Here is a 12,752-nt window from a genome sequence, read left to right on the forward strand (position 1 = left end):
TTTATTTATTGAAAGCTCTAAACTTTTAATACTAGTCATCTAACCCACAATGAAGCCTGCAGATGAAAGAACACAGCACGGTACTCCTCACTTCTTGCATGAGAGAGGAGAACTGGAAAGGTACAGTCTGCCAGCAGAACTCAGCCTGATAATAAAAAGGATGACTGATGGTTCCCTTCCTTAGAGTGGAAGAGGAATTAAAAATTGTCACCCAGGAAAGGCATTGAGATAGACCTGAGCTGTCTTATTCATTTTGAAGCAGTTTAATCCAGCCTATTGAAGAGCAGTTATTGGAAAGAGCAAGAAAATCTCACGTGGAGAACTCAGGTGACAGGACATGCATGAAATTCAAGAAACGGGTAAGGGAAGTCCTGCACTGCAGTGGAAGAATCCCGTGTACCAGAAGAGGCTGGAAGCTGACAATCACAAAAAGAAAAAAAAAACAACAAAAAGGTCCTGTAGCTCCTGGTAAGCATCACGTCGAATGCAAGCCAGCAACGTGCACTTGCAGCAACAAAGGCAGTGGCATCCTGGGCACTATTAGAAAGAGCATCACCAGGCTGATGGAGGTGATCCTTGCTCCCTACTCAGCATTGGTGAGATGACATCTGCAGTGCTGTGTCCACGGTACAGGAGAAACATGGATGTAAGAGAGCGAGGCCAGAGAATGGCCCCAAGGACAACAGAGGCACGTCATGCAAGCAGAGGCTGAGAGCTGAGACTTTGCCCAGCAATGAGAGCTCTGGAGGGAGATCTTACCCACGTGTATAAATATCTGATAGGAGGGAGTAAAGATGACAGGGCAAGACTCTTAGTGCCACCCAGCAACAGGACCAGAGGAAATGCCCACAAGCTTAAATAAAGGAAGATACATTTAACCATAAAAACAAATGTGTTTACTGGGAAAGGGTGGCCTGCCTAGACAGACTTTGGAGTCTCCATCCTTGGAAATACTCAAAAAAACAAAAAAGAAAAGAAAACAAAAAAAATCAATTGGATACAGCCCTGAGCAACCTGCTGAGATGACCCTGCTTTGAGCAGGGGGGCTGGACTACATGATCCTCAGGGGTCCTTTCTGACCTCAACCATTCCTATGATTCAGTGATGTCAAAATTAAGAAGAAAAAAAAAATCACAAGAATATGTTGCTTTTCTGAGAAAAAATATTTTTAACATCTTACTGCTGAATCATATATTATGAAATAATGCCTCAAGCTCTGAGGAAGGAGACACCCTAAAACCTCTTTGCACTGTGCCAGTTTCACCTCCTTCACAGTTGCTGCAGCTCTTGGACACGCTGAAATGACAGGAAGCCAGAAAAATGTTAGGATATTTGGAACACTCTTCACTTTTAAATTCCATGGATTCTGACAGCATAAAAGTGTAAATATCCTGTGATTCATCCTTTTAATTTTGTTCAAAATTGTAACATGTTTTAATTTATTTGGGATAGGAAAATACAAAAGAAAGATAAAAGGACTCTATACTTAAGAGAAACTTTTTTCCTACTGTTCTTTATTATTTGCAAGGCGTGGTGTTTGAAGCTCACTGTTACAATCCAGTTTTATGAAGACCTGGCAGTTACAAACTGACCTGAAAAAATCTGTCTCTCCCAGCCCTCAAGGAAATCCCTCACATACACTGGAGGATCTGGCATCAAAGGCCTTGGAAAAGATAGAAAATTGGCTGAACTAATAGATTGACCATTTCCTTCTGGAAATCAACGGAAGCAACCTGTGGAAAAGGGAAAGCATTCTTACTGAGTCTGGCTATAAGAATGAATGGGTAGCAGACCCAGAACAGAATTTAGGCAGAGGGGTGTAGAAGGACCAGAGGGTGTTCCTCCTTACACCACCATCACCTGCAAAGTCAAAATCAAACATGAAACAATTCTAACAGCCTTACTCTAAAGCCAATAAAGAGAAACTACGAGTTCGGAGACAAGAAACAGCAACAGAGACGTGATGCTTGAAGACAGGAATACAACTGATTTCCAGACTACGTGATGTGAAAGTTCAGGAAAAAAACAATAAAATTTTAAGAATGTTTTATAATTTTATGAACAGGATTGGCAACGGTAATCATCTACAAAACCCAATCTTGTGACATCACAATCTGTGCGTGCAACAGTCATTTTCATTAGTATATTAATTTCAAGTACTCTTAAGTTCAAGGCAGACACTGAATTTCCATAAAACCTGTGAGATTTAAGCAATCCAAATACTTCCCTCAGTTCTGCCTCAGATGTTCACAAAGATCTTATAATTATCAGCCACGTATTTATTCACTTTTGAGGATGTGGCTCTAAACACCTACTCAGGAAGGGCTGTATTTCCAAGAATTAAGTCTATTTACAATATATATATTTAAAAAATAAATAAAATCAGTGTGCCATCACAGATGAAAGAAGGTAACAAGCTGCTGTTTACAAAGGCTCAGTATTTCAGCCTTCAACACACAATCTATGAGAACGCTGAAACCTACCCTGCAGTACCTGCAATGTTCTCTCAGACAAATTGAGCCATTTTCAACAAAAAAAAAAGAGACCTGGCATAAAATATTACCATTCAATAAAAAATCATTATTTGGTCCCTTAAGTAGCCCCTGAAGTAGAGGGTTGTGGTGGAAATTTATCAGGCATTTTCCTCCAAATGGAATACACGCTTCGGTACCCTAAGAGGTCTATAGTACATGAAATTTTAACGGAATTGTTAATGTCTTTCTAGGTTTTATAATACCACAAAGAGATACTCATCATGCACTTTCGCCACAGCAGATAAATGCTAATGCCTGTAGTACACAGCATTTTCACAGTGGTTTTGAATACAAGCCATCGCCTGCTCTCACGGTGGGCAAATTAATGAGATCAATAAATTTTGCAGTATTTCCAGATACAAATCTTTACCTTCGCAAAAATGCTCAGTAAATTCACAATGTACAGAAGGGACCACAAACAACTTCTTAGGTGGATTCCCTGAAAGGTTAGCCTGCTCTGAGAAATGCAGAATGTCAGAGGCCTGGGAATTTTCATATGTGAACCCAGACTTTGATGTGGGAAACATTGGTGGAAGATGCAAAAGGTCAGAAGCGAGGGTCACCCTTATCAACAAGGTTATATGTTAAGTTAAACTGAAACTACGAGAAGCATGCTACCTGGAACCACAAGCAGCGCTCTGATTACAGTAAATATATTTTTAAAGGGCAAGACATTTTAAAAGTGATGTTTAAAAGTGTATTTATCAGAATAAAGAAAAAATTACATTAAATAAGTTTTTTCTCAGGTAATTTCCATAAATATTTTCAGTATCATGAAAGCTAATGCTACTTCAAAAAAACCTCTAGTCATAGCGATTCATTGTCTGATTGGAAACAATACTAATATCAATTACAGATTTAAAAATGCACAGCTTTTCTGCCTATTTTTAATTGGTAATTTTTCAAAAAAAATCTCAGCTGATTTTATCTTGTGATTTTTGCTTTGTTTACAACAAAATTATGATTCAGAGCCTACTGCTGCTAATCTTTTAGGACAGATATGGGAAAAAAATATTATCTCTCTTTTCAATGTGAATGTGCAGGCATTAAAATCCATCCTTGTATTTGAGCTAAACAAACCTTGAGCAGAGGCATGTGGGCTTGGGCAAGCTCTACAGGAGAACAAAAAGGGAAATTCCACAAGAATTACTTCAGACTTGTTAGGGTTTTGTTTTTATTTTTATTTGAGGAGGAGTTTTTGACCATGTACAGTTCCCCTCCAACCTACTCCTACTGAGGTTATCTGTCAATTTTGGGCTCCTTAATCTGCAAGGCAGCCAAGTGCACTGCTTAGGATTCAGGTCTGTTGGGTGCAGCACATTATTATACGCCTCCTGAAAGTGCACACGAGTTAGTTATACAAAAGGAAGGCAATTTGTTTAATGTGCTGAAGTTAACAGCAGCTGAGGTTGTTCACTTCATGTGACAGTGCCCTGAAGTGGTATTAGAAATATAGCCTCAGCTGAGTTTGTGCAAGGCATAATCCTGGGTTTGCTGTGCTCAGGTGAATGTCTGTGGGCTCCTGGGAGGACGTCTGTGCAGCGATGCTGCCTCGCCACCACTGCTGACGCCTCTGGAGCTGCTAGGAGCCTTCCTTCCACAAAATACAAGGCAGTTCTAGCTGCAGATCGCCCAGTGCTGCTGGAGTGACTGGCACTTCCCTGGTAGCTGCACCTACACTGTCCTGATTGATTTAAATTAGCTGAGCTCATTCAAAGTACCTTTACCACGTCAAGTAACGCTGAACACTCATTAAACCAAACAAAAACCCCAACTTTCACCGGAATGATGTTACTACTCCCATACAGTGACACTGATAAGATTCGGGGTGGCAGATAAAAGACACTTCCCCAGCACACAAGACAGACCTCAGACTTGTGGGGCAGGGAATGAGTTGGCTTGTTCTGGTGTCTTTTTGTCTCCTTCTGAGGCCAGATCCTACCAAGAGACTAGCAGGCACAGCTTAGAAGTTGAACTTGAAGGAATTAAAGAGTAATTGCTGTCTGTTTTCCACATTCATACAGGGAGCTCCTTACTCCCTCTTCATAGACATGTGAATGAAGGTCACTGTCCTGCTTTTAGATTTTATCGCAGCTGAGTATAATGAATGTAACAGCTTCCTTTTTGAAAAAAGGCAAGGTCAGAAAAATAGGTCATGGAAATAACCATGTATTATACCTGAGGCCAGGTTTCGGCGCTATTATACAAAACAAGAAGCATCTTATACTTTAGATATGCATAAGATAATGAGCCCAAGGATCTGAAAAGGTGAATTTTCAAGGTGCATTACAGTATGTACTTTTCAGAAGCTTCAAGTTCTAGCCTACAGTTTGATGTAATTCTCTAGGTCATATTCTGTTCCTCCAGTTCCTGCAGACGTGTACCCATGTATCCTATGTGGAGTTTGTTGAAAATCAATGCAATTGCCCAGGGAACTAGATGCTTTTGCCATTAACTAAGGAATTATTGTTTTCCTTTCAAGAAGTGCCTGTCAACAGAAGCTAATTTACTGATTTGTTTTGTAAATATTGTGCTTTAAAAAATGTAAACCTGATATTTGAAATTCATTGTTTTTGTCTTGCCAAATTTTGAGCCATAGACAGATAACTTTTATGAGGCTTCCATCACTCCAAGGCCCTTTTTCTAATGACTACAGTATCATTTCAAACATGTATGTTTAGTTACTTAAATGGCAAATTGCTTTGCACTGCCTTTGAAGTACATTGCATAAATATTGAATTAAAACTTTAACTCACACTTCATAAATAATTTATTTTAAAAATACTATTCCGTAAGACCATCCGCTGCTGAGATGTTCAATTTTCTGGTAAAAACATGAAAATATTGCAAGTCTTACTTTAATTTGTTGAAGATTTGCTAAAAGCCACATGTGATAGATGTTACAAGAATTGTATTCAAACAAAAACCTCAGGAAGCTAAAAGTCTTATGCTCTAGTAGGTTTTAGACCTTTGCATAAGCTGTTTCAGTGGCAGGAGGAAATGCTGAAATCTATTCAAGGAAGCTTTCAAGTACAATTATCTGATACACCTGAAAATGGCTTATAGTACATTTTGTAATGATCAGAATAGCTTATGGATTTCTTTATATTTCATTTCCCTACAGTCCTCCCTTTGCCACTTCTTTTTCATGTTGCTGCATTTAAACTGCTGTACAAACTTGTTCAAAGTGCTAGACATAAAAAAAAAAAAATCAAAGGAAATTTCAGATAATTAACTTTGATGAATGAGCATATTTTAATTCATGTCTGGTAATATTCTTGTTAATGACATGTCTGCTTAGGACATCCATTAGAAGTCCATTAACTTAACAGGGAAAGTCTAATAAAGTTATCCTGGAAATTTTCTGGTATATTAACATTATGGACTTTTAATGAATATCTGCTGTAGGAATTGCTATTAGCAAGGCTACCATTCTAATTAAACTTATGCTCTAAGAGAGTGAAGAAACAGCATGAAGATACTAACAAGCAGAAGTAGTACATTTTTGGAAAATTACTGTAAGAGAGATTGGTATAGGTTACAAAACATGCTAATAGTAGCAGAGATATATATATGTGTTTATATATCTTTTTTTTTTTCTTTTTTGTAGCTTGCCATCCAATATGCCAATATATTGTGCTTCCTTCATACAATCAACTGCTGAGGCTCCCCACTTACTTCCCTGTTATTGAGATTGAGCAGCAATGAAAGGCTAGGAGATACAAAATTGAAAAATAATTTTTCATGACAATGCCAAGTAAAAAAGTGTATTTTGGAAAGCTATTACCTATAGGCATCCCACCTTGTTATCAACCCATCTGAAGATTCATCAAGGCCTTCTACACTCCTGCTGACAATCACAGTAATACAGCTAAAGGTCTTTATATGTGTGTGTGTGTATAAAAGAATCCCCCCAATATACCTATTTTTTCATATTTATCCTTCACCAAATCTTCCAAACCAATGATATTCCAGAAACTGTCATCCCAACCTCCATCTGAAGTGTATGTCCACTTGCAAACTAACGTACAGAGGGACCTGAAAGGAGACAACACATGCACAGAATCAGGAAAATGAACACAAATGATTTTAAAGTTGTGACTAGAAAGACAGTTGTGCAAAATGATCTCTTCATTGACTGTTCAAAAGTTCCAAGCATAATGCTAATACCAAAACAAAAATATGTTACAGTTTGGAGAGTACGCCTTGAGATAACCTTAAAAGGACCTTATGTTTAAGATTGTTTCCTGCTAACACAGCTTCATTACATAAATAAGTCAAATAACAGGTCATGCACATGCATAGAAGACAGTATAGCATGAACATAACAGCTCTTCATCAAGCAGCTCGAGGAAAGATTCCTGTTTTTCCAGGCTGTACATAAATAGCAGTGTTTTACAAAAAGCATGTCCTTAGAAAAACCTTCTATTACTTATGTTCAAGCTGAATTACAAGTTGCAGGACATGATGTATGCCCTGATAATTAGATTAAATAGCATTGCTTCAATACCTGCAGGTACAAAATGCCTTTATCAGGTGAATGTGTACGAGCAAAATCACATGCAACTACAGGAGCTTCTGTTACAGCATGTGTTCAAGTACCACTATCATCGGGTCTGTATCTCAGCAGAAGCTGATGACAGACCAGTGACATGCTGAAATAGCATTAGCCATGATGCAAGTGAGTGCAACATTAAGCTCTTGTTTCAGGTCTTGTTCCTGATAAGACGATGGTGAACTTCACTGTGACAGCAAAGCATCACAAGGGCAGCGTACAGGAGCAGAATATAAACAAAACACAACAGCATGTGCACAAATGCTATTGGAACAGTTTTTTTCCCCCTCCTAAAGTGATCCATACCCCCAGCCTCCCATTTGCCCCAAAACATGAATAATGTTCTGGAAAATTTAGTATTTAACCAACTGTTGTCTGTCTGAACACTAAGAACCATCTCAGAACATCAGCATTTAATTGTGCTTGAAAAGTCAGTAAAGTAGAAGGTATTAATAATGCTAACTACGACTGAAAATTTCAGCTATCTTTAATCTTCAGAATACTGTTGAACCACCAAGAACAAGACAGCTGTGATGCATCTCTGAAACACAACATCATAACTGTTCTTGAGGAGAAAAGCCCCTTTAAGGGATTCATTCTTTGGTATCTTACAAGATAACTTATTTATGACTCATTTTCAGCTGAGGTGTACTTTCACAGATGTATACTTTTTATTAGGATTTTATAATCTCAGCAAGCATCTTCAGCACAAACTGAATTTTACTAAAGCATCTGAACAGTTTTGCAAGAAAAAGATCAGATGCTTTAGTAAAACTAACATAAAAATCCTTTCTACAAAGTGTATTTTCTGAGTTAAAGCAAACCCTCCCTTTTTTTCTACGTGACCTACCTAGGGACCTAAGTAAGGAGAACTAAACTAAAAGTCTCATTGCATTACATATTGCTATTACCATAATACCCACGAAAACCAGCCCTGGACAAGAACCCCACCACACACAAGGTACAAACACTGGAAGACTGCTGCCTTCAGAAAACTTAAAAATAAGACAGCAGCGAAGTTTAGAGAGGTGTCTGAAGCAAGCCAAGTATGTAAACACCTAGAACCCACACCTATAAACACACTGAAACCCAACTAGATACTCAAAATACTAACTGTGCAGTCAAACAGAGAGACAAAACATCAGCTGGTAAAGATGCCATTGTACTTTTCCTATCTAGGCAAAGGAGGGCTTCTTATTTTACAGCTGTAGCAGAAAAGTATGCAATAAACATAAGGCATTATCTCTCTCCCTTTGAAAAGGAGGTTGCTAAGAGAATGGAGCCTGCTGCTTTCAAATTCAACAAACACTCCTGGCACAGCTTCCTACTCACCTGATAGAAATACCCTACAAAAGATGCGACAGTGCATACCTCTCCTCCACTAAAACCCTAATAACAGAAACAAGGAAAGAAATCAGCAAACAGAACAGAAGAGAAGCTGTTTTTATTTATTAGATGCAAATCAAACACTGCAGCTTCTAGACACTGATACTGTACACACCATACAGCCAAATGAGAACAGAAAGAGACTTTCCTCACAACTAGAAAACTTCTGCAACTTGGATTCACCAAGTTTTGGGGGTTTGCAATGAGAACCAAGGATGCAGAAGTGAGGGCAGGATTACAGAATCATAGAACGGCTTGGGTTGGAAGGGACCTTAAAGGTCATTGACAGTTAAGGACACTGTTCTCAGTGTAATCCTCTGAGCAGAAAAGATCATGCAATTATGTGGACTTTGTATCCTCCCATTTTCTCATCCAGGACAGAAATGTGTATTTTAAATGCATACATGCATCATGTTTTCCTTCATTCTGTTCTTCTGGAGTGACTTTTTTTTTTTTTTTTCCAAACAGAGGATTGCTGCTGTTCAGTGATATTCCCACTGCTTAAAAAGGTGCAGTGCCTTCTCTTTGCAAGAAGCAAATCTATTAATATTACCTGTCTTGGAAAAAAACATACGGAGTTAACTATTTAGAGCCTTAACAATACAGTGGAGATTATTTCAGGGTTGCAGTTCAAGCACTGTTGAAGTCTGCCTCCTCCTCTTCCCTCCCCCCACTTTTTTTTTTTTTTTAAAAGCAGTTTAGGAGTAGATCAGACAATTACAGTTCAGTGTCTGGTAGGAAAACAGAAAAACATATGACTGTAACTATAGCAATGATAATGTTGATATAAGAAATTCCAATGTCCAAGGATTTAAAAGCCAAACACAGAAATCTAATTAGAACCTTTGACAAAAACTGAGTGAATAAATAAATTGTATGCTGAAGAAAATACTGGGGGAAAAAAAATAAACATTTTCCCCAAATGAGCTCAAACATCTCATTTAAAAGAAAAATGAAGACACAATTTCAATGAAAGATTATTTCATGACTTTAGGGAAAATGTAGACATAAAGAGTGAAACAATAATGCATTAAGTTTTCCCAAATATGGTAAATATCAAACCATAACAATTTATCATCAGAACGGAACATGTATTTTTCTAATTAGATCAATGCTATGAACTGTTGCCACACCCTGAAAAATGCTCTAAGGATGACAGCTAAATGTCATGGCTTCAAAGATCACAAAGCAACTCCCTCTGAGTCTCTGTGCTTATCCAAAGATAAACTTAAACTGCCCTGCAAGACTCCAAAGAGCACGTTTTAAACAAACAAGGGCTGGTTCTTCCATGCAGCTCACTCTCAGCAGCACTTCATTACATATATTACACATATATACACATATATACATATAGTACATAATTACATTACATATAGGTTCACTGAAATGGTGTGAGCAAGGGACAGGCAGACCGGCCCCATCCACTCAATTCCAGCCTGTTGGAGCTTTCCTATGGGGTATTGCTGACCATATGAAACAGCGAGCCCGTAAGTGTTTTCATCCTGTCTGTATAGATTTATAAATGCAAAGTGCTTACAGAAAAAGGATAAATAACCGATTTCTAGTTGAATTTTTAACACAATATAGAAAATATGAACTGGGAAGGACATGTCTTCCCAAATGAATCAGCTGGCATATCTATATAAGTGGAAGGTTTTGATATGAATGCCAACCTCAAATCTGAGCTACAATTTATCTCATGCCACTAGGCTTTCATTTTCATGGTCACAACAAGAACCTCAAAATGCTTATTTTGTAAATACCTTACAAGTGTTTATGTTTCTCTGGGATTTATGTTTCTCTGGGATTTAAGGTTCTTCTTCCACCCTTGCTGATACTCATTTTCCACATAAAAAGAATACATTTAATTAAATGATACAGCTTTCTACAAATCTTTAATATTTAAGAGAAAGTAGTGTAATGCAGAAGGGCATTCTGCTCTCTTAGGTAACAGATCAAGAAACTCAGTTAAAGGATTTGAGACCTCTGTAAAAATAGATAAACTTTATGACATGGTTCAAAAGAACCTAGATGTGTTGGTCAGCCACCCACCTGATAAGGTGCTCTAATAATTACACACAGTTGCTCGATCTGTATATCCCAGAGAGCTGTATACATGTGAAGAAAGAATAGCTTATTCATGTTTCTTCACCTTTGAATACAATGGTATAGATGCATATCAGTTTTATTGCTAATTCCCCTTCAGCATATAACCCTGAGGAAGTGATAACTCAAATGGTACCTTGGGAAATCTGGATCCAAAGAGACTGGCCAGTAAAGAGGAAGTTGAGGAACCAAAGCATTTATTTAGCAACTCCTAAGTTTTATGAGATGAAGCACAGGCATTAAACAGAAAAAGTACTGATGTTCATAGATGTTCATTCTATCGTATTCCTTTTTTTCCTGATTATTTGGCTGTACTACCTCAATTATTTGGTCATAAACGACAGACTTGCAGCAGTGGATCCTGGATGAACCAGCTGCACAGAAGCCAATGCTCCCCATCCTTTGCCACCAGAGTCTGATGGGTTCAGAGGTGCTAAACTGAAAGGCAATAATCCAGGACACAATCCTCTCCTGACTGCCTCATCTCACACAGACCTTCAGAAGACAAGGAGTGGAACCCCCCAGTAACACAGGCCATATTTAGCCAGGCTGACAGACAATGAAGTTGAACTCTTCTTCAAGCACATTCCAAATACAATGAAATGAAAGATTTCCTTTCTCTGTTCAGAACAAAACATTTTGCTCAGAATACTCCCACCGAAAAGCAACACTTTCAAATGGAAAACTTTAATTTAAACCATATTTTCCAACAGGAATATGATTATGTTTAGAGTTTCTTACAAATTTTAGTCTATGAAGAGCGATAGGATCCTCCTTGCATCCAAGAGCCTCAAGAAAAAAAAAAAAAAAAAAAACAACCTTAAAATTCATTACAAATTAGATTTGGCTGGGCACAGCATATTACACAATCCTTTCTGTTACAGTCTAGCTTTGAGTTCTTGCACATCTTTTGCTGGGAACTGGCTGTGACTATGCTGAAGTCCTGTATGACCAAAATCTTGGTATGTCCTCACTAAAAAAAAACGAGGTTCAAAGTGTCTTCAGTGATTAAGCACCTGAGTTGCTCTGGCCGTGCTCTAGTTGCCTCAATGCCTAACCTTTTGAAGGTTAGTGGGGGCAAATGGTCCTTTCCAGACAGCATCCTGGCATTAGCAGTGTGTGCTCCAAGTTGGTTGATAAAGGCTCTGCCCCCATCGTCTTCCCATTCTGAATATTCTCATGCACTCTGTTGTGCTCCTTGGAGAGATGGAAATTAGGTACTCATAGAAAAATGGGAAAAAAGTACTGTCTTAGTTATCTGCCTGAAAATGTATCTAAAGTATAAAGGTCACAAAAAACTTCTCCACAACTTGAATATTACCTAGTGAAAAGTTGCCCAAGCTTTCTTTGCAGAGAGAGCACTTGCTGTCTCTGACAACAAAATACATTTTGGGCCATGTTCTATAATTGCAGTGGTCTTCTGGATGTCATCTGAATTTGGTTTATAGGTTAACAGAAAAGTCTTAACAAGAAGAGTTACAAGAAGAAAGAGTTTCTCCCTGAAAAGTGACCCCATAAGGAATTTCCATTCAAGATGGTTGGTACAATACCAGTTATCCTGGAAAGTGCTTTGGCCACCAGTTTTAAAGACAGATACCCTATCTTGACCATCCTGAAGTGAATGGAAGCTTTACTCTTGATTCCAAAGCAAAGGGATCTGCTTCATTCATCCTAGTGGGTCAGAAATGAATTCAAACTAATTAATGCAATTCATTTTGCAGGCATCATCAAACAATGCAAGGGTTTAATCACAAAATGTGTTAAATGGAGCACTTCAGTGAAAAATGTCCCTGCATCTTGGTCTCATATTGACAGAGACTTGGTGGTGATGAACTAAAACCAACTGCACCTGCTGAGGACTGTACCCAAAGCTAAGCCCCACAAAAGCTGGGATAAAGTACTGTGAGGTCCCACAAGGAATAGTGTGCAGTAGGATAAAGTAACCTTCTGCAGAAAGTTTCTGTCGGCCAGATTTATTTAAAGCCACAGACAATCAAGAACTACGAAAGCTGTATGAGGTTCTGAAAGCAAGAATGAGACCTGAAACAATGGAGTGTGACCGTCACAACATCAAACATGTTTTTCCTTTTGTTCTGCAAACTTTAAATTTAAAGCAGATTTCAAATGCAAACTGAAATCCAGGGCTTAGGTTCTGCTCAAATGAACTTCTC

General features: G+C 38.2%; 1 protein-coding gene across 9 annotated transcripts in view; it reads right to left on the reverse strand.

Annotated features, from left to right (window-relative positions):
* FGGY (FGGY carbohydrate kinase domain containing) overlaps positions 1–12,752 on the reverse strand; it is a 137,369-nt gene that overhangs the window by 80,429 nt on the left and 44,188 nt on the right. For all 9 annotated transcript variants that reach the window (XR_011099016.1, XM_068690944.1, XM_068690946.1 and 6 more), the window contains one exon: positions 6,457–6,572. Coding sequence is in view for 8 of the 9 variants with exons in the window: in XM_068690944.1 (XP_068547045.1) it covers positions 6,457–6,572 (116 nt within the window). In the remaining variant the exon portion in view is untranslated. The remainder of the gene's footprint in view (positions 1–6,456; positions 6,573–12,752) is intronic.

The sequence above is a fragment of the Anas acuta genome, chromosome 8 (genome assembly GCF_963932015.1).
Source record: "Anas acuta chromosome 8, bAnaAcu1.1, whole genome shotgun sequence".
NCBI lineage: Eukaryota > Metazoa > Chordata > Aves > Anseriformes > Anatidae > Anas > Anas acuta.